Consider the following 25,989-nt stretch of genomic DNA (forward strand, 5'->3'; position numbering starts at 1 on the left):
ATACACTTCTGTGTAGCAGGCATCACGTTGCATTTTAATCACTTGCGTGTGGCCTCCTGCAGAACTCAGAGACTACAGGTTTCTTAAGAGGAGAAATTGAATTTTATTTGTCTGTGTATCTACACCACAGGACTAGTGTTCAATAAAATTTTATTAAATGAATGAGTGCCAATAAAATTTTATTCCTTGGTCATAACTTTTCCATCAAATACGTTACAATCAACAAAATAATTTTCTGGAGTACAAAATATCAAATTGCAGATACCATTAATAAAACCATGAATCTCTAAATCTAGACATTTTAACATTTCCCCAGCTCGCTTCTCAACATCCTATTAAAAATGTTATACATGCAAAAACAAAACCAATACTTGCTGCTTCATTATTTAAAAGGTTCTAAAGTCAATTTTGGAAACTCTGGTGGAGTCGTGGCTAAGAGCTACATCTGCTAACCAAAAGGTCGGTGGTTCAAGTCCACCAGGTGCTCCTTGGAAACTGTATGGGGCAGTTCTACTCTATTCTATAGGGTCATCATGAGTTGGAATCGACTTGACAACAATGGGTAAAGTCAATTCTAAATAGATAACAAATTAGTACTTTTTCCATTTTGTAATATAATATTTATCCATATTCTTTTAAATTTTTAGCTTAGAGGAGAAAGAAATGTTAAAAAAAATAAAAGTAAAACTTTAAAGATACTATAATGTATTTAAAATACCACTAACATTTTAACATAAAATTTTAAAATAATTTTTATACAATTTCCTTCATTTAACAAACAAAAATCTTTTCCTATCTAACCCCAGATTACAAATTTACTTAAAGAAAAAAAAAGAAAACTGATTTCCAAACACTTGGGTTTTTGTTACATGTAACTATAATAAAGGGAAAAAGCTCTAAAATGATCAAACTATAAATTGATTTGTGTTAAAAGTAATTTTTACATGGGAAAGGTTTTAGATATATACTAAGTGTACTACTAAAACAATATTTTTACTCATAAAATTAAAGACTATAGACTATGTTTTGGTTTGGTGTTCTATTTCTTTCAAACAACAGATGTTTGATATTCTAGGAAAGCATTAAAATGAAAAGCACGATTTTATAACTATGCCCTCACCATAAACTAATATTCACTAAAACATTAGTGGTTCTCACACAAGGTAAGAATAAAATGAGAGTAGAGTAAATTAGTAGAAGCAAAAAACACAGCAGCTACAAATATTTTCAGCACAGTTCTCTAGTACAACACACTGCATTTTACCCTAGAGAAGGAATGTTGGCAAAGATCTCTACCACATGGAAACTACTTTTAAAGCTGTTGGGCCCTAAAATTTTATTCAGCAGTTTGAAATCAATCCACAGCTTTCCTCATTCACCCTCCCATTTGGGGCTAATGCACAGGCCTGAACATCTATTGAGGAAAACCACAAAAAACTTCAAAACAGCTAAAACGGTAGGCTCTTTATTCACAAATTATTTTAAATATTGTTTGTTACAGTGTGACTCATCTAACATTCTTGATAAATGTAAAGTCCATCTCTTTAATTTTTTTAAGTTTCAGTTACCTTGAACAATCTTTAAAAAATGCTTTTGTATAAAAAGTACTTAAATACTTTTAGATAACTTTAAGATCCACGTAGACAAGAACAGGGTGCTGCAAGCCATAAAACCATTTTATTCTTAATATCCAACCACTGGATTTTTGACACAACTGACATCTAGGATACCCTGTCAGCAATTCAGGGTGATTGTGTTTGAAGTTACTTAAGAAAAAGCTTGAAATGTGCAGCTACCAAACAAAATCCACTGGTAACCCTAAAAGAATTCTTTCTATTACAAAGTTCTATTTCCTGTAGTCTGCAATACAGTTTTTGTATTTTCCACAATTAAAAATTTAAAAAGAAAATATTAACTAGAAATTATATAGTGATATCTATTAAAATTATAAAACTAAAAAAATTAAAGATGGCTTTTACTTTACTCTGTACAACTTAAAAGTAAGTGTAAATGACTACTTTTCATGACGCTAAATTTAAAGTTTTAAAACTTTTCTTGGAACTTGTTTCTGCTTATACCAATGCAAATCAAGAATTCTTATAAAGTAGCAAAGCTGAAATATGATATCTAACTCACATGAGACAGGACCTTGAGTCTTCATTTTAACTATTTATACTACAGGTATTCTAAGAAGATTCCAATTGCAAATAGTATCTCTGTTCACAGCAGCTAATCACGAAGAAACTGAAATTATCAACATTGCTTAAAATATTTGATAAAGAAGAAATATAACTATTTTCTGAAACTATTTTTCATAATATTCACTGATACATAAAAATGTTAGCAACTAATTCACTAAGGGTTAAATACTTGGTCTCTGGCCCCTAATGTTAAAACCCTGCCAAAAAGTCCTCTAAGCTTTAAATATTGTTTCGATGGTCTGCATTTTTATTTCCAGGGAAAAAGAGAATATTGTCCCACTGTCAGCAGGTCACTAATTATTAACTTGGAGTCACCTTGATTTTTGCTAAAATGAAGACTCTGCAGTCTATACTTCTTCTGTTACTGTTTGTGCCTCTGATAAAGCCAGCACCACCAACTCAGCAGGACTTACGCAGTATCTATGATTATGGAACAGATAATTTTGAAGAAACCATATTTAGACAAGATTATGAGGATAAATACCTGGATGGAAAAAATACTAAGGTACTTTATTTCTACTCTAAATTCAACTTCTAAAATAGTAGCCCATTTAAATGCATGTTTTGTTTTTCTTAAAAGTGTGATAAGGTAAGGGGAAAGGATACTACATTAAACGATTCAAAAGTAATTGTCCCTACAATTACATTTTTAGAGTATGCATGCCTCCCAAATTAATAAACAGCATCTATGGTAACCAAACAGTATCTATACTAACAACAACAAAAAATAACACTTTTTTGAAAACTAGACTTTAAAATGATCCTTGATTCATTAAGATCGATATGCTAAGTAATGTTACAAAGTGCCCAATACTTGCATATTATATTGCCTCAAAAATAAACTAGAAGAAATGTGTATTAAGAGAAATAAAGATGAATTATCAGCTTAAGGCTTATTATTTTAGGAAAAAGGAGTTCAAGGAAATAAATAGGAGAGTACCGATTACTTTGGTATCTATAAGTATTTCATAATAATTCATATATGCTAACAACACACAGTACCAAAAAGCGAAAAACTATTTAATATGGGACTTTCTTTTTTTAATCAGTTTCGACAGTTTAGACCCTTCATCAATCTATACCAAGTAAATGTGGAGTTAATACTCTGCAGGGATGACTTTTATACCACATCAATTACACCATTCCTTTACGGGCTAAGTAATTACTTGCGCTTTTTTTGGCACACAGAAATGAAGGCTGAGTAAGGAAAAAGTTAATACAGTACGTAAGAATCTCTTGCCCACTCTGCCTCACACACACACACACACACACACACACACAAATACACACACACACAAATACACACATACAGACATAATGGAAAAAGAGAAATGTAGCTAAATACATAACAATGTTGATGCTTCAAAAGTTTTTCACCACTGTAAATAAAATGGTAAAGACTTTAAGATCGACCTGTTATAATTGCTTTTTCCTTTTTTTTTTAAAGTACATGATGAGCACATATTAACACCACAGTTTCTTTAAATGGAGTTAATCTGCTGGTATTATTTTTGCCTATTATTAAGACAAAAAAAAAGATAGGTAAAACTAGCTACAGTTTTATAGAAAGCTACTGTCAACATAATTTGACTCTGACAGACAATTATAAAAACACTTTCTCAATTCCCTGGTCTCTAAAAAGTAGTAAGGTTAGACATGATTTGCTCTCTGCTTCTTCTCTTCACAGGGTATTAGAAGTTTCTCTATTCTAATATAATTGCAGGGACTAAGGTATTTTTAAAGAGGAGTAGAATTCAGTGAGCCTTGATATACAACTGTAGAGGGAGGAAGAAATGTTCAGTTTGAACACATGTGGGGCAATGAAGGATAAGGGCAGAGTTAAGTGTCAAGACTGAGACTAAAGGTGGAAGAAACGCTTACAAAGGATACAAAGTAGGTGATAGACTTTAATCTAATGGCAGAAAAAGTACTCTCCTAGAGTAGGAAAAAGAGAAAGTAAACGATAAAAGACCCAACCCCCTAGAGTTCACAGCCTAGACTGGTGGTATGATGCAGGATGGGTAGGCTTGGATAAAAGAGCTCCAAGGAAATGGAACAACCAGAACGGAAACACTGGGAATGGTCACCAATTGTAATGAATGTACCCAATTCACGGAACAATTTGCGTAGAAACTATTGAATGAGAATCTAAACTGCTGTGTAAGCCCTCACCAAAAAACAATAAAATATTGTAAACAAACAAGAAGAAAAAGTGCTCCAAGGGTCAGGGCATAATGGAGACATGTATGTAATTCAAAGGGTCACCACCAGAAGAAAACAAAAGAACTTACTCAGTCCTTTACAACTGTGAAACAACTGGTGTTTTAGTCCTGTTCAAAATTGTAGAAGCTGACATAGAAACTCATTGTCAGACAAGAATCATAAATAATTAAAAGAGCTACTCTACATAAAGATTATTTCAAGATAGTACCTTCATTTCAATTGTTCACCACAGAAAAATTTTCATTCCAATTTAGAGAATTCCCGCCTAGCTCTTGTTTTGAATTTGAGTATGTTAAACATTAACTAAGCACTCAGTTCAGCCATTAGAGATTTAAAAAAAAAAAAAAAGTAAAAGATCTGGTTCTTTTACTCGAGGAGCTCACAGTATGGAGTGAAAGCAAGCTAACCAAAAATTTACATTTTAATTTAAAGACCGATAAAATGAAGTAAGGTACAGAATACTATACGAACATAAAAAAATGCTACTGAGACTATGAGAAGATAAATGCAATCCCTCAGCTTTATAGTCAAGATTAGGTTTTATCTCACTTTTATTTTTCCAATAGGTAAAAGAATCTATAATAATACCTGATGGAAAAAGTCTTCAATTACAAAAAGATGAGAGCGTAACAGCCTTACCACCCAAGAAAGAAAATGAAGGTAAGTATTAACACTCTACCATCTAAATTTTGTTCCCAAAAGGATCTTTTTAAAAAGAGCTTATAATAAATCTTTATTCCTTATAATAATCAAAGAAGCCCATGGGTGGTGCAAACAGTTAAGCACTAGACTACTAGCTGAAAGGTTGGTGGTTTGAACCCACCCAGAGGTGCCTCAGAAGACAGCCCTGGCTATATGCTTTCGAAAGGTCATAGGCTGAAAACCCTACAGAGCAGTTCTACTCTGCACACGTGGGGTCACCACAAGTCAGAATCAACTCAACAGCAACTAACAACAGCAACAGCAACAGTAATCACAAATTGCCTCAGGATATAGGAAATCCAAACAGTGGGAATTTATCTGCAATGATAAGGTCAAACACATATAGTGGGAGCATATATAATTTGCGATACCATATTATGAATGGGAAATGTGAATTAGGAACATTGAAGAACAACCAAAGCTTAGTCTCCACAAAGAGTGTATGTGCGTGTTTATATAAAATCAGTTGAAGATATACTTATTAAACACCTATTATTTGCTAAATACTACGTAAAGCCTAAGGATTAGGTAAATAAAATACAATTCTTGCCTCTAGGAAACAGAAGCATGGGCTATATACATAAATAATTTTAACGTACATTTAGATTTAAAAAAGAAAAAACAAAACAAATTACATAAAAAAGTAAGACTTTTTAAATAAGTTCTACTTATTAAAATAGTAGGACTTGTTAATAAATAACATCTATTTAGACAAAAATTTTTTCTTTCCTTTTATTTGTTATTTTTGTTCTATCATAGAATATTATTCACATAATAACACACACAAAAAAAACACAGCCTAATTTTCACATTGTGAACCAAAACAGAAAATGTGTGTTAAAACATTTGAAAAGTATAATAGGCTTCATTATTTTATAGAGCTAGAAAAGTAGATTAACTAAAGTTCTGATGGAAAAAAATATGCACACAGATATTATTACACCTACTCTGCACTTACCAACTACCTCATTATCCAAAATTTCACGTTTGCAGCAATAGCAAAAAATCTACTATCCAGGTATTTTTTGCATTAATGCCATATGTCTGGCAGTAATGAACCCCAAGGTGTGAGAAGAAAGTAATGCTGGCTGTGATGGTTAAGATTATGTATCAATTTGGCCAGGCCGTGATTCTCAGTGGTTTGGCAGTTATGTAATGTAATGATGTAATTCGCTAAGTATGTAGTGGTGCAATTTGGCAGTTATGTAATAATGTAATTTGGCAGTTATGTAATGATGTAGTCATCCTCCATATTCTCAGAACACTGATTTTCGCTTAACAACTTAGTCTTTGGAACCTTACCATGTCGATAATTGAGGAGTGGGTATATATGATAAAGGCAGCATCTCAAATCGCTAAAGCAAAAATGGTGTTTTTAAAAAATGGTGCTGGAACAACCAGGTAGACATTTGAAAACAGATGCATTTAGATCCATACCTTACACCATATGGAAAATAAATTCCAAATAGATTGGGTGTATAAGTATAAAAAAAAATGGAACCACTATTCAAGTACTAGAAGATAACCTGGGTGTAAGGTGCCCAAGATCCAGACACAAGTTTTGTACCACAAAATAATTTCTTAGCATGGCAAAAAACATCATAAAGGAAGTCAAAGACATCTAAAAACTGGAGAAAATATTTGTAATATTTATCACAGATAAAGAGTTAACATCTCTAATTTATTTATTTTTTTAAACTCTTAAAAACTGAGGAGAAAAAGGACCAAAAATCCATGGAAAAATGGGCAAAAATTGATACTTAAACATAAAAAAAAAAATTCAATGGCACACATAACTAGAGAAATGTAAATTAAAATTACATTTGACCTATCCAATCAACAAAAATTAAAAGTATAAAAATATTCTCCATTGGTAAGGCTCTGAGGTAAAAGACACTCTCATACATTGCCGGTGGAAATGCAAATTGCTACAGTACTTTTGGAGACTAATTTGGCAATATCTGACAAAACCAATTATGTTATTTACTTTTTGACCTAGCAATCCCACTTCTAGGAATTTACCCTGAAGACATACTTCCAACAATAAGAAAATACACATGCAAAATTACTGAAGCATTGTTTGCAAATGCAATATATTGGAAACAATCTAAGTGTCCATACATTGAAAAGTGACTGAATAAACCATGGTGTACCCATACAAGGGAGTACTGTCCAGTTGCAAAAATGAATGTGGCAGATATCTATGAACTAATATGGAGTGATTTCCAGAATACAGTATTATGTGAAGAAAGTAAAGTAGAAAGAGTATCTATAGTATGTTATTTTCATATAAGAAAGAAGAAGATAAAAGAAAGTATACAGGTATCCACTCATTTGTGTAAAAAGAAATACAGTAAGGATAATTTTAAAAAACAAAGTCACCTACAAGGTGTAGGTGGGAATAAGGGTGAAAAGGATGGGGATATGGGGATGGGCTGAAAAGGATGGGGGGTAGCATCATTTCTCTGACATTCACTTTTTGTGTAGATTTGATTTTTAGAACAATGTTACACTTCACATAGGCAAACAAATACCTACATAAATAAACTAGCCCAAATTGGAATAGAAATAGAAGAAATAAACTTAATTGTATTTCAAGTAAATAATATAACACACTAAAGGGGGAAAAATCTAATCCAAGTCATCTTTAAACACAGTATTTTGACTATATACTCTCAGGGTAAAGAAAAAAAAAGGAGTATAGACAAATACTAAATTACAGTAAGCAGGCTTGTTTTCAACAGTGTTATGGGTTAGCAATTTTGAAACTACTTAACGTGTGTTCTAGGACTGACTAAAGTGAATAACATACTGTGGATAACAAGAACCAGGGCTCTCATTGTCAGAGAAGGATGTTACAAATACTGGAAGGGGGAAAGATAGAATTAACACTGTGAGTTGGACTAGAGTGGAAAGTATCACTATCAACTCATGGTTTATAATATACATAGAGATGCAAGTGTGTACGTATGTCTATATGTGCATATGGTGTGTGTGTGTGTAGGAGTATATGATGTAAATATGTATGTGTATATTTGTGTATGTATATATATTTCTATACACATATGTCTGTGTGTGTATTACACATGGACAGTGAGACATATACATATATTTCCTAGCTCTCTTTGCTGAAATAGTCTAGAAGCAATAAAGATACAGAAGATCTAAAGGCCACAATCATTAAACTTGACCTCATAGACAAATACAGAGCACTCTACCCAATAGCAACAAAGAATACATTCTTTTCCAATGCATATGTAACATTCTCCAAAATAGAGCACATCTTAGGCCACAAAGCAACCCTCCCTCCACAAAATCCAGAACACTAAGATAATACGAAGCATCTTCTCTGATCGCAGTGCCATAAAACTAGAAATTAATAACAGGAAGCTCAAGGAAAAAAAATCAAAACATGGAAACTGAATAACACCTTTCTTAGAAACTACTGGGTAATAGAAGAAATCAAAGATGGAATAAAAAAATTCCTAGAATCAAACAAGAATGAAAACGCATCATACAAAAACCTTTGGGACACAGAAAAAGCAGTGCTCAGAAGTCAATTTACACAGATAGATGCACACACCAAAAAAGAAGGGACAAGTCAAAACATAAGTTACACAACATGAACAAATAAAGAACAGCAAAAGAAGCCCACAGCAATGAGAAGAAAAGGAAATACTAAAGATCAGAGCAGAAATATAGAATAGAAAAACAATAGAAAGAATCAGCAAAACCAAAAGTTGGTTCTCTGAAAGGATCAACAAAATTGACAAACCATTGGCCAAACTGACAAAAGAAAAACAGGAGAGGAAGCAAATAACCCAAATAAGAAATGAAATGGGGGACATTACAACAAACTAAACTGAAATAAAAAGGAATATAAAACAGTACTATGCAAAACAATACACAAATATGAAAACCTAAAGGAAACAGACAAATTTCTAGAAACACAATAACTACCTAAACTAACACAAAATGAGGTAGAAAATCAAAACAGAACCATAACAAGAGAAGAGATTGAAACAGTTTAAAAAAAAAAACAAAAAACTCCCAACAACAAAAAAAAACCCTGGCCCAAACGTCTGCACTGGAGAATTCTACCAAACATTCAGAGAAGAGCTTGCACCAGTACCACCCAAACTATTTCAGAACACAGAAAAGGAAGGGATATTTCTGAATTCATTCTATGAAACAGCAGAACCCTGACACCACGAAAAAAGAAAATTATAGACCAATACTTCTCATGAATGTAGATGGAAAATTCTCAGCAAAATTCTAGCCAATAGAATTCAGCATCATGTCAAGAAAATAATACACTACGACCAAGTGGAATTCATCCCAGGTATGCAAGGATGGTTCAACATTAGAAAATAAATCAACGTAATCCACCACATAAATCAAACAAAAGAATCACATGACTATCTCAATCGAAGCAGAAAAGGCATTCAATAAAGCCCAACAATTCCTGATAAAAGCTCTCAGTAAAATAAGTATACAAGAGAAATTTCTGAACATAATAAAGGACATTTATACAAAACCAATGGCCAACATCATTCTTAGCAGAGGGAAGTTGGAAAAATTCCCCTGGAGAACAGGAACAAGACAAGGATGCCCTTTAACACCACTCCTTTTTAACATTGTACTGGAAGTCCTAGCTGGGGCAATAAGGCAAAAAAAAAAAAAAAGAAATAAAGAGCATCCAAATCAGCAAGAAAGAAGTAAAACTGTCCCTATTTGTGGATATGATACTATACATACAGAACCCAAAAGACTCCACAAGAAAACTACCGGAACTAATAGAAAGATTCAGCAGAATGGCAGATACAAAATAAACGTACAAAAAAATTCATTAGATTCCTATACACCAATAAAGAGAACTATGAAAAGGAAATCAGGAAAGCAATACCATTTATAACAGCCCCTAAAAAGATAAAATACTTCGGAATAAATCTAACCAGGGACGTAAAAGACCTATACAAAGAAAACTACAGAATACTACTTCAAGAAACCAAAAAAAGACCTACATAAATGGAGGAAAATATCATGCTCTTGGATACGTAGACTCAACATTGTGAAAACGTCAACTTTACCCAAAGCAATCTACAAATACAATCTACAATCCTGATCCAGCTACAAACAGCATTCTTTAACGAGATGGAAAAATTAATCATTAGCTTTATATGGAAAGGGAAGAGGCCCCAGATAAGTAAAGTACCACTGAAGAATAAAGTAAGAGGCCTCATACTACCTGATCTCAGAACCTACTATACAGCTGTGGTAGTCAAAAGAGCCTGGTCCTGATACAATGACAGACACACTGACCAATGGAACAGAATAGAGAACCCAGATGTAAATCCATGTACTGTCACCTGATCTTCGACAAAGGTCCAAAGTCCATTGAATGGGGAATAGACAGTCTTTTAAACAAATGGTGCATAAAAATGAAACCGAAATCATATCTCACACCATACACAAAAACTAACTCAAAAGGGATCAAAGACCTAAATATAAAACCAAAAGCTGTACAGATCACGACAAAAACAAAAGAAACTATAACTAACAATACAGAAACACTAGAAGATAAGCTAGATAACTGGGATTTTCCAAAAATTAAACACTTATGCTCATCAAAAGACTTCACCAAAAGAGTAAAAAGAGAACCTACAGACTGAGAAAAAGCTTTTAGCTATGACATAACCGACAAAGGTCTAATCTCTAAAATCTATAGGAAAATCAAACACCTCTACAACAAAAAGACAAACAATGCAGTTAAAAAATGGGCAAAGGATGTGAACAGACACTTCACCAAAGAAGACGTTCAGGCAGCTAACGGGCACATGAAGAAATGTTTGCGATCACTAGGCATCAGAGAAATGCAAATCAGAGCTACAATGAGACACCATCCACCTTGACATTACTGGCAAGAATCAAAAAAACAGAAAATAACAAATGTTGGAGAGGCTGCGGGGAGACTGAAACTATTATGCACTGTTTATGGGAATGCAAAATGGTACAACCATTTTGGAGAATGATATGGCGCATTCTTAAAAAGCTAAAAATAGAAATATCATATGATCCCACTCCTAGGAATACATCCTAGAGAAAAAAAGAAACATCACGCAAATAGGACATATGCCCACCCATGTTCACTGCAGCATTATTCGCAATAGCAAAAAGATGAAAACAACCTAAGTGCTCAACAGATGAATGGATAAACAAACAATGATACATACACACAATGGAATACTACCCAACTTGAAAGGGCAATGATGAATCTGTGAAACATCTCACAACATGGATGAATCTGGAGGGCTTTAAGCTGAGTTAAATAAGTCAATCACAAAAGGACAAATATTGTATGAGAACGCTATTATAAAAACTTATGAAAAGGTTTACACACAAAAATAAACAATCTTTGATGGTTATGAGGGAGGGGAGGGGTGAGGAAGGAAAAGCACTAAATAGATAAGTGGTAACTCTGGTGAAGGGTAAGACAGTACATAATACTGGGGAAGCCAGCACGAGTTGACCAAGGCAAGGTCACGGAAGCTTCATAAACATATCCAAATTCCCTGAGGGATTAAATCACTGGGCTGAGGGCTGGGGACCACGGTCTCAGAGGACATCTAGCTGAATTGGCATAACATAGTTTATAAAGAAAATATTCTACACCCTGCTTTGGTGAGTAGCGTCTGGGGTCTTAAAAGCTTGTGAGCAGCCATCAAAGATACTCCACTGGTTTCACCCCATCTGGAGCAAGGGAGAATGAAGAAAACCAAAGACAGAAGAAAAAGATTAGTCCAAAGGAGTAATGGACCACAACTACCATAGCCTCCACCAGACTGAGTCCAGCACTGACTACTCTGACAGGGATCACAATAGAGGGTCCTGAACAGAGCTGTTGAAAAATGTAGAGCAAAATTCTAACTCATAAAAAAAAAAAAAAAAAAAAAAGACCAGACTTACTGGTCTGACAGAGACTGGAGAAACCCAAGAGTATATATAGCCCTTGGACACCCTTTTTAACTCAGTACTGAAGTCACTCGTAAGGTTCACCTTTCAGTGAAAGATTAGACAGACCCATAAAACAAAATGGGCACAACAACCCAGGGGCAAGGATGAGAAAGCAGGAGGGAACAGGAAAGTTGGTAACAGGAAACCCAAGGTCAAGAAGGGGAGAGTATTGATACGTTGTAGGGTTGGCAACCAATGTCACAAAACAGTAAATGTATGAATTTTTTAATGAGAAACTAATTTGCTCTGTAAACCTTCATCTAAAGCACAATAAAAAAAAAATAAAACATAGAGACACAAATTTTGAAAGTAAAAGGATGGTGAACGATATAAAAGGCAGACATCTGGTGTGGCTACATTAACCGCAGATAAATAGGATTTAATTCATAATGATACTCTATAGCCATATGGGACCATTGTATTACTAATCTCAAATTCTAAAGGTATCATTGCATTTTTACAATTATCGAAATAATTACAAGCCAGAACACTCAAACTACAATGCCTCAAATGTGCCTATAAAACAATAATCTTCTACTTACTATGAGTACACAGCATTTAAAAAAGAGTTGAAATCATACGGTAAAATGTAGTATTCTAAAAAAATGAAATGCTCTACATTGATAGACTTCTGGAGAGAAAGGAGTTAAGGTGACTTAGCTGTGATCCATTCCTTTGCTTTACAGGCAGGTGACCTGGACTAGTCTCATAATAATTATGTTGATAACTGGAACTCCTGGTAAATAGGCTAATGATATTTTCTTCTCTACGGCATGTTGTTAGCCAGATGTCCCTGGTTAAGATTGCTTATAGTACAGAAATTCAGGCTCTACGGATTTATGAGGCATGACTTTCTGGAAAATGTCATGTAGCTGGGCTATAAACTGGAGATGTTTCATAAGCCATACATTCCTCTGCTCTGTGAAATTTTATCTACTATTCTCGACCCGAGTGGGCATGTTCAATGAGAGAAGGCTCCTGAGGGTTCATACAGAATGCCTCCGACTTTTCTGCCTCACTCATGCCTCTTGATTGATTGTATCCTTGAAATTGTTAATAAAGGTTGATACTGAAATTAACTTCTAGTGCATTGCAAGCAGCCATCCAGGGCACAACAATTGGTCTCTGTTCGCCTGGACAAACAGACGAAGAAGGAGAGTCAGGAATAGGAGGAGAAAACAGAATGTGTGGCTAACTGCCTCCTTTGCTATGAAACCAGAAGAACTGATGGTCCCCAGCTACCATTACTAAACATTTTGATCAAAGATTTGGTAGAAGAATCCTGATCAAAAGGAGGAAAATGCAGAACAGAATCTCAAATTCTCATGGACATCCAGCTGGATAATTTCCTGGAACTACTGCCCTGAGACACTCTTTAAGTCTTAAACCAAAAATATTCCCTGAAGTCTTCTTGAAACCAAATAATAGATTAGCTTAACTAGAAAAGAACATCTGCCTTGAGCATTATGCTCTTTTAAGATCTATCTACATGATACCGAATTGACAAGAGCAACTTGAAAGACTAAAGAGGAACCTTAGGGGGCAGTGAGTGTATGTTAATGGGAGGAATCACTCAGAGAAAGAGGGTGAGAATGGTTGTGCAACTGGAAGAATGTAATCGATGTTACTGAAATGTACATGTAGAAATTTAAATTGATATATGTTTTTGCTGTGTAAATTCTCAACAGCAATATAAAATAAATTATTTAAAAAACATATGCATATCCTCACCTTCTTCTCAAAACCACTGAATTCTTAAGTAACTAACAAAACAGAAAACAAAATCAAAAAAATCAACTACTGATCCACACAATAATGGATGAATCTGAAACTAATTATGCTAAACAGTTTAAGTAATAGTTAAAGAAGCCAGACAAAAGAGTCCATACTGCAGGGTTTATTGACATAAAATTCTCAAAAATGCAAGCTAATGTATGACAGAAGGCAGATTAGTGATTGCTGGGGGATAAAAGTGGGAGAGGGATTTTTTGAGTGATGAATACATTAATAATCTTAATTATGATGATTATTTCATGGGTGTACCCACGTTTTCAAAACAAAAATTATTTTATTTACATATGTACAATTTATTGTATGTCATTTAACCACAATAAAGCTATGGCGAGGAAAAAAGGAATCCACTTAAAGGGGCCATTCGGAGACTTTGATTATCAAAACAAATATGATGGTAACGGATTGTAACTCATGGGATAAAGTACAAATCCTTAAGTTCATCCTGATATAAATAAATAAAGAAGGGAATATGCCACTTTATAATAGAATGACAACGAATAAATGAAGAAGGAAAGATGGAATTAGAAAATCACTATTTGGCAACAATCCTAGTGATAACTGATTCAGGAACTGCACAATCATCAATGGCTGCTAAAACTAATGGTGAAAGTTTGAAGACAAACTGGATATTTACACTCTCAAGATAATTATTAATTACAAAGTAAAAAAAAAAAATAGTAACTTTAAGAAGTGAGAAACACGGCAGACACTATTTTAACTAAGTAACCAAAGATAACATCATCAGGAACAGGACAAACAGATATCCTGTGCCTACTGATACACAGCACTGAGGACACATTATTTCCATAATACTCACATAAAAAACGAAGAGCCTTCAGACAAATCCTAATTGAAAGACATTCTGTAAAATAAATGCCCTTTATTTTTCAAAAAAGTAATGGCTATAAAAACAAAGACTAAGGAACAGCTCCAGGTTAAAACCCAAAACCCAATGCCGTCGAGTCAATTCCGACTCATAGCGACCCTAGAGGACAGAGTAGAACTGCAGGAGACAAAAGAGGCAGGCCCACTAAATGCAATGGATAACTTGAGGTGTGATAGGATCAGAAACGTGCCTGTGATGACTCCAGTTTTCATGTTAGTGGTTTGCTTATTTAACTAGTGGTTTCTAAACTCAGTAGCTACTGTCATAATCTGAAATGTGTTTCAGATATACCAAACTAGATAAATCAAGCTAGTTACAACCTTATTTTCTGTTTTATGAAGTCATCTTTTGGTATTCAAATGAGAAAATGTAAATATTAATCAATTAAGGGATCAATGCTAAAACAGAATAAAGAAAGATTGTAGGTTTCAGAATCTAAAATAACATTCTGGTGAATTATCAGGTAGAACATAGGTCATTAACTACCATGGTTCTATAAAATATCTTTTCAAATTAGTACTAGCATTCATGATAACAATAACTTTACCACAAGGGACAGAATATTTGTAAACTTTTTTTACTTTTTTGATTGTTTCCCAATTTAGAAATGCCCACGTGCCTGTTGTGTGTTTGTTTACTCGGCTCTGTATACTGTGAAGAAGTTGACATTGACGCTGTACCACCCTTGCCAAAGGAATCAGCCTACCTTTATGCACGATTCAACAAAATTAAAAAGTTGACTGCCAAAGATTTTGCAGACATACGTAAGTTAATTTTAAAGTATTACTATTTAACTAATTTTGGTAAAAACTGTGAGTTTCTAGGTATTTGTGGCCTATCACATCCAAGGTTCTCACTGTTGGAATATGTAAGTATCTACTGCACTTCACTAAAGTATGTTGGTTTCTTGGTGAATTTCCTTTTCATTCATGTGTCCCCTGTGATCTTTCTTAACTGGTGACTTCAGTGTCTAGGTTGATAGCCCATCTATCACTATGGGCAAGTAGGTGACCTCAACCCTAATCCTTCCAGACCCACTGGCCTCACCCTGTCAGCAGCACTGATATAATCATGGTGCTTCTTCAATCACAATTTTCTATTTTCACCATAAAATCACAGACATTGCTTTTCCTTACTTTAACACATGGTTCTTAACCCTGGCTGCATATTAAAAATATCTGGGGAAGCACATTTAAAATACTGAGACCAGGCCCTATTCCCCAGATAGTCTAGTCCAGGTCTGGGATGAGGCTTAAGTATTAGCATTAAAAGCAACCAACACAAACTCCTCAGACTATAATGTGGAACTAGTGTTGAGAACAGCAGTTATTTAACTCCTTCCAATTCTCCCAGCTCATTAACCATCTTTGACTTCTGGCTTCCTATCAAATCTTAACAGTTTCCCACTAGTGTATTGCCATGACTGCCCTAGAACATCCATTTCAGCATTACCGATTTCTTCTCAGTTGTCTGGACTCCTGTGTTGCCAAGTTAGAGCTCTAGTGGCTAAGTGGTTAAGACCTTGGCTGCAAACCAAAAGTTCAGCAGTTTGAATTCACCAGCCGCTCTTTAGAAATCCTGTGGGGCAGTTCTACTCTGTCCTACAGGGTTGATCTGAGTCGGAAGTGACTTGATGGCAACATTTTATGTTGCCAAGTATTTCTAAAGAAAATCACACCAAAAAAAAAAAAAAGTGCCAGGCACACTACACATCTATGAGATAAACCGTAACTGGACCCATCTGCTATTGGTAGTTCCAAATTTTCGTCTAAAATATTTACTAATCATCTCAGACACAAGTGATACACACACACATACTGAATTTCTCTCTCACTCTGTATCATTTTAACAAATCAGGGAACGTTTTTGTCTTTCTTGCTGTTAATCAAAAGGCAGAGCAAGATTAAAATACCCACAATCACAGTGCAACATGCTGGTGAAAAATCCAAAAATATTTATATGATTCTATTCAATCAAAAATAATGATTTCTTTGCATGATTTGCAGCAAGAGTTTTCTTCAGGCTACCTGAGCATCCTGAGGAATTCAGACATAGAAGGCTGGCAGGACTTGTTAACTTTAAGATTCCTTCCAAACCTGAAGGGAGATGCTCAGAATTCATTAACCAAAAATTACCTTGCTACTAATTGCAGATGCTCTATTAGGCACTAAAAATAAAAGACGTTTGAGTGATCTGTTAAATAAATGTTTTTCTTCATTCCACATGAACGAGAATTTAACTTTGTATTTTTTTGCATATTTTCTGTATATTTTCCCCTCAAGCTAACTTAAGAAGACTTGATTTTACGGGAAATTTGATCCAAGAGATAGAAGACGGTACTTTTTCAAAACTTTCTCTATTAGAAGAACTTTCACTTGCTGAAAATCAACTAGTGAAACTTCCCGTTCTTCCTCCCAAGCTTACTTTATTTAATGCAAAATACAACAAAATCAAGAGTAGAGGAATCAAAGCAAACACATTCAAAGTAAGTATTTTAGAATATGACTGAATGCAAAATCAATTTTCGACAGCTAATGATAATAGGATAGAACAAAGAAAAACTTTGGTCCAGAATTCTGTTTTGATTATATTTTTAAATAATTAGGACATTTAAAAATATTTTTAAAACAAAACTATTTTAATAATAAAGCAATTGTTCATATAATAAATAACCAAGCTATTAGGCTAGCTCAACCTAACTTATGCCTGTACTTCAAATGAATAGTCTTTATCTTATTTCACAGGAGTAGTAAAAACAAAAATCGCATCCCATTTTTTCACTTGCTCACATAGAAAATGTTTGTTTCCACAAACGTGGTTAGCACCCTCATGGCACTTACAGTTTAGCAAAAACCCCAAACGGGAATTTTTCTGTTTCTTTTTTCTTATAAAATTAACAAATTACAAAATAAATATGACTTTTAATATTTCAATATATTAGACTGTAAGATTCTGTAGGCAGATTTTTCTTTTGAATTCCATGATGGCATCTAACACAAAATTCCAAATATAGTAAGAATTAAATACATTCTTAATTTCATAATTCAAGACAATATTATATACAGGAAAAAGGGAAGTCAGCCAGTTATCTCAAAATGCATGGCCTCAAGGAAGTGATCATCTCAGTCCAGGACATCTATAGCTCTAATTATTCCCAGTCCCAAAAGGTAACCCAAAATAGATTAGAAGATCATTGTTGGGGAAAGAAGTAACCTCATTTAAAAAACAGAGCTTGAAGCTTCTAATGATAACGTCTTACAGGAGCATCTAAAACTATCAAATGAAGAGTCATATTATCATAAAGTCTGTTGTTAGTAGTTGCTGCCCGACTCATGGCAACCTTACGTGTAAGAGAAGGAAACGCTGCCGTCTTCTTGATGTATGTTTGAGTCCACTGTTTGTGGCTGCTGCATCAGGCTATCTCATTAAAGGTTTCTGTCATTTTCACTGACCCCCCATTTTACCAACCATGACATCCTTTTTCTAGAGAATGGTCTTCCCTAAAGACTTGTCCAGAGTAGGCTCCTCCACAAATGTACACTCTATCAGAAAATGTAAAAGTATTCTTTTCTTGTTTTTAAAAAACCTTTAAGGTATTTCTTTTCAACTTTGACGAACATTCTAATGGAAAATCAGATTCCTCTGATGTTTAGGGATTAAGGGACTCGAGTTAAGGGGACTTTTTTCAAAGACAACTCTCTTTAAAAAAAAAAAAAAACTTAATACGAAGATACATAATTGGAGTCAGCAAATCTTTGAAAACTGACATGTTAAGGATCTATAAGGGCTGATCAACATTTCACAAAAAGAAATATTTCAATATTTTGGATTTCAGACGTGCATCACAAGTAAGTATTACATGACAAGCTAGCTTGGAAATTATAAACTTAGCTACCTTGTAGTTTTGCCTAATGCCCTTGGCTACAACAGCAACTGGTACAATGGGATTGCTCCAACCTATGTTAAACGAGGTCCAACTAGGAAAGACTGGAGGTGTGGTACCCTTATGGTGGAAAGGTATGATGCTTAAGAAAAGATTAAAAAGAATCCTGCCTTAAGCAGAAAAGAGTCAGGAAATCTAACATAGGGTGCATATCAAAGGTAAGGTAAAAGGTTAATGTCAGGGGAAACGACATCTTGAAACCACATTATAAAATTACACATAGTAACAGGTTACTGATCATGAAGAATAATCCAATACACTGCCCCAAAAGAAAAAACCATACCCAGTTAGGTGTTTAATAATTTTCTTGGGTGAGTATCTCAATAAGCACATGCATCCTTTAGAAGTATACATTTTCTTAGAAATTTGTGGAGCTGAGTAAAAGGGGAATCTTTGGAGGTTCAGGAAGAGGTTATGGCAGCACCAGGTTCCAAACTCAATCCTGTGTAGAAACTAACCTCATTAACTGCCCCACAACACAATGCCCAAGCACATCAGGGTTGAAGGCCTGGCATAAAGTAGGTCTCTAGAGATCAGAAGAATGGATAGAAATGTGAGGTGTGCAGCAGCACTCTATGGGCCTTCATAAAGACCCAAAATATAAAAAAAATATACTACATGTAAAACCACAAAAACAACACTACCATGTCAGCGATTAGTGCTATTGATACATATATATATCAACATCTATATTTTTATATACATATATAGGAGCCATGGTGCCCCAATGGTTAAGTGCTCAGCTACAAACCAAAAGGTCAGCAGTTCGAACCCACCAGCCACTCCATGGGAGAAAAGACCCAGCAATCTGCTCCCATAAAGACTACTGCCTATGAAACCCTATGGGGCAGTTCTGTTCTGTCACATGGGGTCACTATGAATCAGAATCACCCCAACGGCACCCAACAACAACATGTATGTACATATACACTTATGTACCTATGTATCAACGTATATATGTGTATATAGCTTGAATCCTGTGAAGAAGTGCAGTGACCCCAGTAACAATAAAGCATAAGTACCTTTTCCTTGCAGAAACTGAATAACCTCACTTTCCTCTACTTGGACCACAATGCCCTGGATTCTGTGCCTCCTAATTTACCAGAAAGTCTACGTGTAATTCATCTTCAGGTATGATTGTTCCTTTTACTATTGGAGTCAATTAGCAAAACAGCTCATTCATATGTAAATTTTGGTTAGATTGCTGTGGCACTGTGATTGTTGTTAGCTGCCTGGACTCATGGCAACCCAACAGAGTTGGACCACTGGGATCCACTGGCTGACTTTGGAAGTAGATTACCAGGCCTCTCTTCCTAGTTTTAGTCTGGAAGTTCTGCTGAGACACACAACGCGCAAGCCTCCACTGACAGACGGGTGGTGGCTGAGCACGAGATACATTGTCCAGGAATCAAACCTGGGTTCTCCTGCATGGAAGGTGAGAATTCTACTCTGAAGCACCACTGCCCTTCGTGGTAGTACAATAGCCAAATAAATATCAAAAGTTCTAATATTTGATTGTTGTTGTTGTTGCTAGGTGCCGTCGAGTCGGTTCCGACTCACAGCGACCCTATGTACAACAAAACATTGCCTAGTCCTATGCCATCCTTACAATCGTTGCTATGTTTGAGCCCAGTGTTGCAGCCACTGTGTCAATCCATCTCGTTGAGGGTCTTCCTCTTTTTCACTGACCCTCTACTTTATCAAGCATGATGTCCTTCTCCAGGGACTGGTCCCTCCTGATAACATGTCCAAAGTACATGAGACGAAGTCTAACCATCCTTGCTTCTAAGGAGCATTCTGGCAGTATTTCTTTCAAGACAGATTTGTTCATTCTTCTGGCAGTCCATGGAATCTTTAATATTCTTCGCAAACACCATAATTCAAAGGCTTCAATTCTTCTTTATTCATTGTCCAACTTTCCAATACATATGAGGTGATTGAAAATACCATGGCTTAGGTCAGGAGCACCTTAGCCTTCAAGGTGACATCTTTACTTTTACACACTTTAAAGAGGTCTTTTGCAGATTTGCCCAATGCAATGTGTGTTTTGATTTCTTGACAAGTAAAATGAAATTCCTGACAACTTCAACATTTTCTCCATTTATCATGTTACTTAGTGGTTCAGTTGTGAGGATTTTTGTTTTCTTTCTTTCTTTTTTTTTTTTATGTTGAGGTGTAATCCATACTGAAGGCTGTAGTCTTTGATTTTCATCAATAAGTGCTTCAAGTCCTCTTCACTTTCAGCAAGCAAGGGTGTGTCATTTGCATATCACAGGTTGTTAATGAATTTTCCTCCAATCCATAATTCAAAGGCATCAATTCTTCTTTGGTCTTCCTTATTCATTGTCCAATATTTGTATGCATGCGAGGTGCTTGAAAATAACCATAGGTCAGGCACACCTTAGTCTTTAAAGTGATATCGTTGCTTTTTAACACTTTAAAGAGGTCTTTCGCAGATTTACCCAATGTGATGCATCATTTGATTAGTTATTAAATATTAATGTAATCTCCTGTCCAAAAGGCTAGTTCTTTCCAGAAAGTCACCAATGACCAGCAAGAGTCTGGTGGGAGGTCTATGCTCCTCAGAGTAGGTTCCCGTCTAGGTATGCACTTAGCATTTCCTACTTAGTCTGACACATGAGTTTGAAGTCAGGGGCGCTAAGTCCTCTGATTTATGTTTCTTTCTCCAAATGTCAGTAAACATTTGCTTTGTGAAAATTTTCACTGACTTTTAAACACCTACTTGAAGTAATACAAAAGTGAAGAGGTAATGCAAATAAACTAAAATGGCTGTCTTACCATTGCAAGCATATGTATTTCTTCTTCTTGCTTTTTTAAAGCGCGTGTAAGGACACGGTACCCATTTTGAGTTGACACTCTAGAATAGCATACTTTCTCGAACTAGTGTATTATTTATACTTACACTTAAAAAAGGGAAGCACAGATTGCACAGTTTTATTGCCATGAGAAGGCACAGTATGTACAAAATTTAAAAATCACTTTTTAGATAAAATACTACTTAAGATTCCATTACGTAGCTTAAAAGAGGTTAAATTCAGATTTCTAAACTTTTTTTTTCCTTTTATTTTCCAGTTTAACAACATAACATCAATTACAGATGATACCTTCTGTAAGGCAAATGACGCACGTTATATTCGCGACCGTGTAGAGGAGATACGTCTGGAGGGCAATCCCATCATCTTGGGAAAGTACCCAAACAGTTTTACCTGTTTAAAGAAATTGCCTATAGGATCATACTTTTAACCATTATTAATGCAGTATATAAGCTAAAGTACACATATTTTTATAATGTCTCAACAATGTTTAAATGAGCATATTCTTTTAATATTAACTTATAACCCACTATGAAGCAATTTTATGTTTTAAGCAAGGATGTTCAAAAATCTTACAGATAACAAGTAAAAAGTAAGATTGAAACAATAAGTTCAAAACAAAATAATGTGAAAATATTTAATCAGCATTACAAAATCCTTGCAGTTTATAATACTGGTTGCCATTCAAAAGGTATGTTCTTATGTTAATACCCAAATTTGAGAGGAATTATTTTCATTATTAATGAAATGAGAGGATGAGTCTAAGAAACTTTCAATTGTCTTTCATTCTTGGCCTTTATTGTATCCCTAAAGCACTTAAGGCAAGCATTTCAAAAACTTTGAGAATGACCTCACACTTTTCTTTTATGATACATGTATTATTATTAAGTAGAAACTTTGCTTTCTCCCTATCAAGGCAGTTATATTATCATATTTTTACTTAGCTTGATAAATAGCATATAATCTCATACCTAAGCAAAATTTTCCAAATAAAGCATTATATTATTCTCTTATAAAGGGCTCATACAGTGATTCCATATAGTTATTCTACTTGTGGTCCTATAGTGAAAGTTTTTGTAAAATAGTACAGAATTTTCTTTTATCTAAATATTAACAGTCTAAGTTGGCCATAAAACATCTTAAGAAGACAATCAAGCTATAATCCCATTCCTCAGAGAATAGCCACAAAGCTCTCCATTGTAACAGCTTTCAAATACTACATATAGTGCAAAATATTTTGTACACTATAAAAACTAGAAAGTCATCAATAAATTATTCAAACTTAAGAATTGAAAACAAAATGTATTCTGTGGTGTTACTGTACACTGCCCTCCCACCCCACATACACATCTGTATTCACCCAAACTATATATTCACAATAAAGCTTCTGACCAGCATTTTCATCTTTAATAATGGTGATTAATGATAACACAATGCTGCACAATTAAAGTTCCTAAAATATCATTCCTGTTGCCCCTTATCCACTCAAAAGTCTCAGATTTCACACTGCTTCAATGTTAAATACAAAATTCTTAGTGCTTTAGAAACATGAATCTGAACTCTGTGTATATAAAATTATCTGCACTTGGTCTTTGTATACTGTGCCAAGAACACATACTTATTCCTATTGTTAAGAATTTGCTTCAGGTTTTTCCACACCTAAAAAATGACCTCCTATTTGTTTTTCAGTTTCAAGGTCAATGCTAAGATGAATTATTTTCATTAAACCATCTGTAATCTCTTAAGGTCAGTAACACTAACTCATTCACTTATTTTATTTTGGCAACTGATAGTCCTGTTCTACTCTTTTCTCATTATTTTGTGTGCACGCCTTATTTCTCTGACTGAACGCTCATTGAGAGAACGGAACGTGTCTAATATTCAGTTTATACTTTCAAAGTACCTAGCATAATGGTGAGCACATCCGAATTGAATGTACAATAAATATTGAAAAATAAAATACATTTAAATGGGGGGTTCCATTTCATTTACAAAACTACAATCTTTGAACTACCACAGTTTTGAATAAACTATAGAAACAAACTATAGCTTTACCTAAAAAATATATCTGATAAAGGAGAAGTGAGTAATGAGACCAGGATTAAAGATGGTGATCAAAGGAGAATTCTGTAATGCGCCTCGTGTCCAGAAGAATAATGCATTCTTATATATTTTATATAATTAAAATGTAATGAGAAAAAATACCATAGATATCGCTCAAATTTTTAAAAATTTAAACACCAGTAATTTAGATAAAATAATGACCAGCAGAGAAAGAGCACTGATAAAAAGTCTAAATTACAAAATTATCTTAAAGAAAGAATTTTTGGAACTTTTAGCTAAGAAGATATGAACATAGATATCGTACTCTCTCATATAGTTTTTCCCTTAAATTACAAATAAATAAACAAAAAAGAAAGTAAGGAAAAAAGAAAGAAAAGAAAGAGAAAATTCCACATCATATCTCCAAGACCCAGAAGGTGGTGTTGTTATATGCTGTCAATTCTGACTCATAGTGACCCTGTAGGAGAGAACTGCCCCACTGGATTTCCTACACTGAAATCTTCATGGGAGATTGCCAGGTCTTTTCTCCCTCAGAGTGGTTGGTGGGTTCAAACTGCAGACCTTTAAGTTAGCAGCTGAGAGCTTAACATTGTGTCACCAGGGTTCCTTATCCAGAAGGTGCCGGGGGAATGATGGGAGAAAGTAAGATAAAACTGAGCAAGACAAATCGATACTGTTTCATTCTTGACATTGACAATTAGAGAAATAGATGCTTGAAATTAAGTAATTTATTCTTTACCCTTTCATCAGTCACCTAAGGTGTGCCAGGCTCTGTTCTAGGCACTAAGGGCATGGAGTAAACAAAACAGACAGAAATCCCTGTCCTTAGGAAGTTTATATTCTACTGGGTGAGAGAGACAATCATCAAGATCAATAAGTAAGTTAAATATAAAGTATATTAGATAGTCGTAAGTGCTTTGGTTAAAAAAAAAAAAAAAGGTGGGGGAGATGTTGGACATGTCAGGGGATTGAAAGCTCTAAAACAAGCCCTCCTAGAGGAAAACAGTAGGTAAAGACCTGAAGTGAGGGAGGGAGAATTAAATTTAGAATTAAAATATATGCATCTGTCTTCCAAGTTAATGAAGGGGGCTGGGAGGTAAGGAAAGATGTTGAGAATAGCAAAGACATATATAAAACAAAAATCATGAAACAAGATGAGAGGGAAAAAAAAACATGCAAATTCCCCTTTGAAAGACAAAGACTTTCATGTTGGGTTAAAAAAAAGGTTTCACATAGTCGTGAGGAGCCCCTGGTTGTGCAATGGCTAAGTGCTCAGCTGCTAACATAAAGCTGGCAATTCAAACTCACCCAGAGGCTCCGTGAGAGAACTACATGTTATCTGCTCCTGTAAAGATTACAGCCTAGAAAACCCTATGGAGCAGTTCTATTCTGTCACATGAGGTCACTATGAGTTGAAAATTGGCTCGGTTGTGCCTAACAACAACATGCATAAACCACACAACTGAGAAAAAGTAACTTAGGCAAAATAAAGAAGTAAATAAATAAGTGAACAAAGATATATCACACACAAATATTAAAAAAGAAAGAAGTTATAATATTAATATCTAATAAAGTATAACTCAATAAATGGGGGAAGGGCCAGTTCTTCCTTAGAGTAGAATTCTAATTAATAAACAAAAAAGAAATGGTGGAAATAGAAAATCACTGTTAGATAAACACCACAGTAATAATTGTTGCAGGCAAGAATTATCAATGGATGCCACAAATACTAGGGCAAAATATGATAAGAAGCAAGGTATTTGCATACTTTCAAAGTTTCTCCTCACAAGTTTCTTATTCATCACAAAGCAAAAAAAGAAACTTTATAGTAGAGAGAACCTAAACAATTGCTCAAGTTGAAGCATTAGATAACTAAGACAGAATTTGGTACTGGGAGTGGGGTGCTGCTCTAACAGATACCTAAAAGCAGTTTTGAAACTGTGAATGGATAGAGGCTAGAAGAGGTTTAAAGCGTCTAATAGTAAAAGCCTCGATTGCCTTGAAGAGACTATTGATGGAATTATGGACATCAAAGACAATTCTGGTGAGGGCTCAGAAGGAAGTGAAGAGACCTGTTACACTGGAGATGGCACAGATTTTGACAAGCAGCAGAGAAGAAACGGCAGCAGCAGAGAACCAGCAGCAGCAGAAAAACGGCAGCAGCAGAACCAGGAGACCAGCACAAGACATTGTTGCAGAGCAAGAGAGCTGAGTGCCTTTGTGCAGGAGGCTTCCTGGTGAAGTGAGGTGCCTCTGAGCATTTATCAGTGGAATTAGGCTTGCAGACCCATGGAGCAAGAGAGCTGAGTACCTTCTGGCTGAAGTTTA

At 34.8% G+C, this 25,989-nt stretch overlaps 2 protein-coding genes across 4 annotated transcripts in view; one reads left to right on the forward strand and one right to left on the reverse strand.

Annotated features, from left to right (window-relative positions):
* The window catches only part of CENPP (centromere protein P), a 383,426-nt gene that overhangs the window by 247,415 nt on the left and 110,022 nt on the right, over positions 1–25,989 (reverse strand). The gene's annotated exons all lie outside the window — the stretch shown is intronic.
* Positions 1,262–23,347, forward strand: OGN (osteoglycin). Of its 2 annotated transcripts, none has more exons than XM_023540228.2 (7): positions 1,262–1,456; positions 2,539–2,706; positions 4,991–5,084; positions 15,426–15,584; positions 17,103–17,305; positions 19,799–19,894; positions 21,857–23,347. In XM_023540228.2, the coding sequence occupies exons 1-7, from the start codon at positions 1,277–1,279 to the stop codon at positions 22,025–22,027; spliced, it is 1,071 nt and encodes a 356-aa protein (XP_023395996.1). In that variant the 5' UTR covers positions 1,262–1,276; the 3' UTR covers positions 22,028–23,347. The 2 variants fall into 2 exon arrangements, with proteins under 2 accessions (XP_023395996.1, XP_003421140.1); XM_003421092.4 differs by having other exon boundaries at positions 1,386–1,456; positions 2,459–2,706.

Source organism: Loxodonta africana, chromosome 9, assembly GCF_030014295.1.
Source record: "Loxodonta africana isolate mLoxAfr1 chromosome 9, mLoxAfr1.hap2, whole genome shotgun sequence".
NCBI lineage: Eukaryota > Metazoa > Chordata > Mammalia > Proboscidea > Elephantidae > Loxodonta > Loxodonta africana.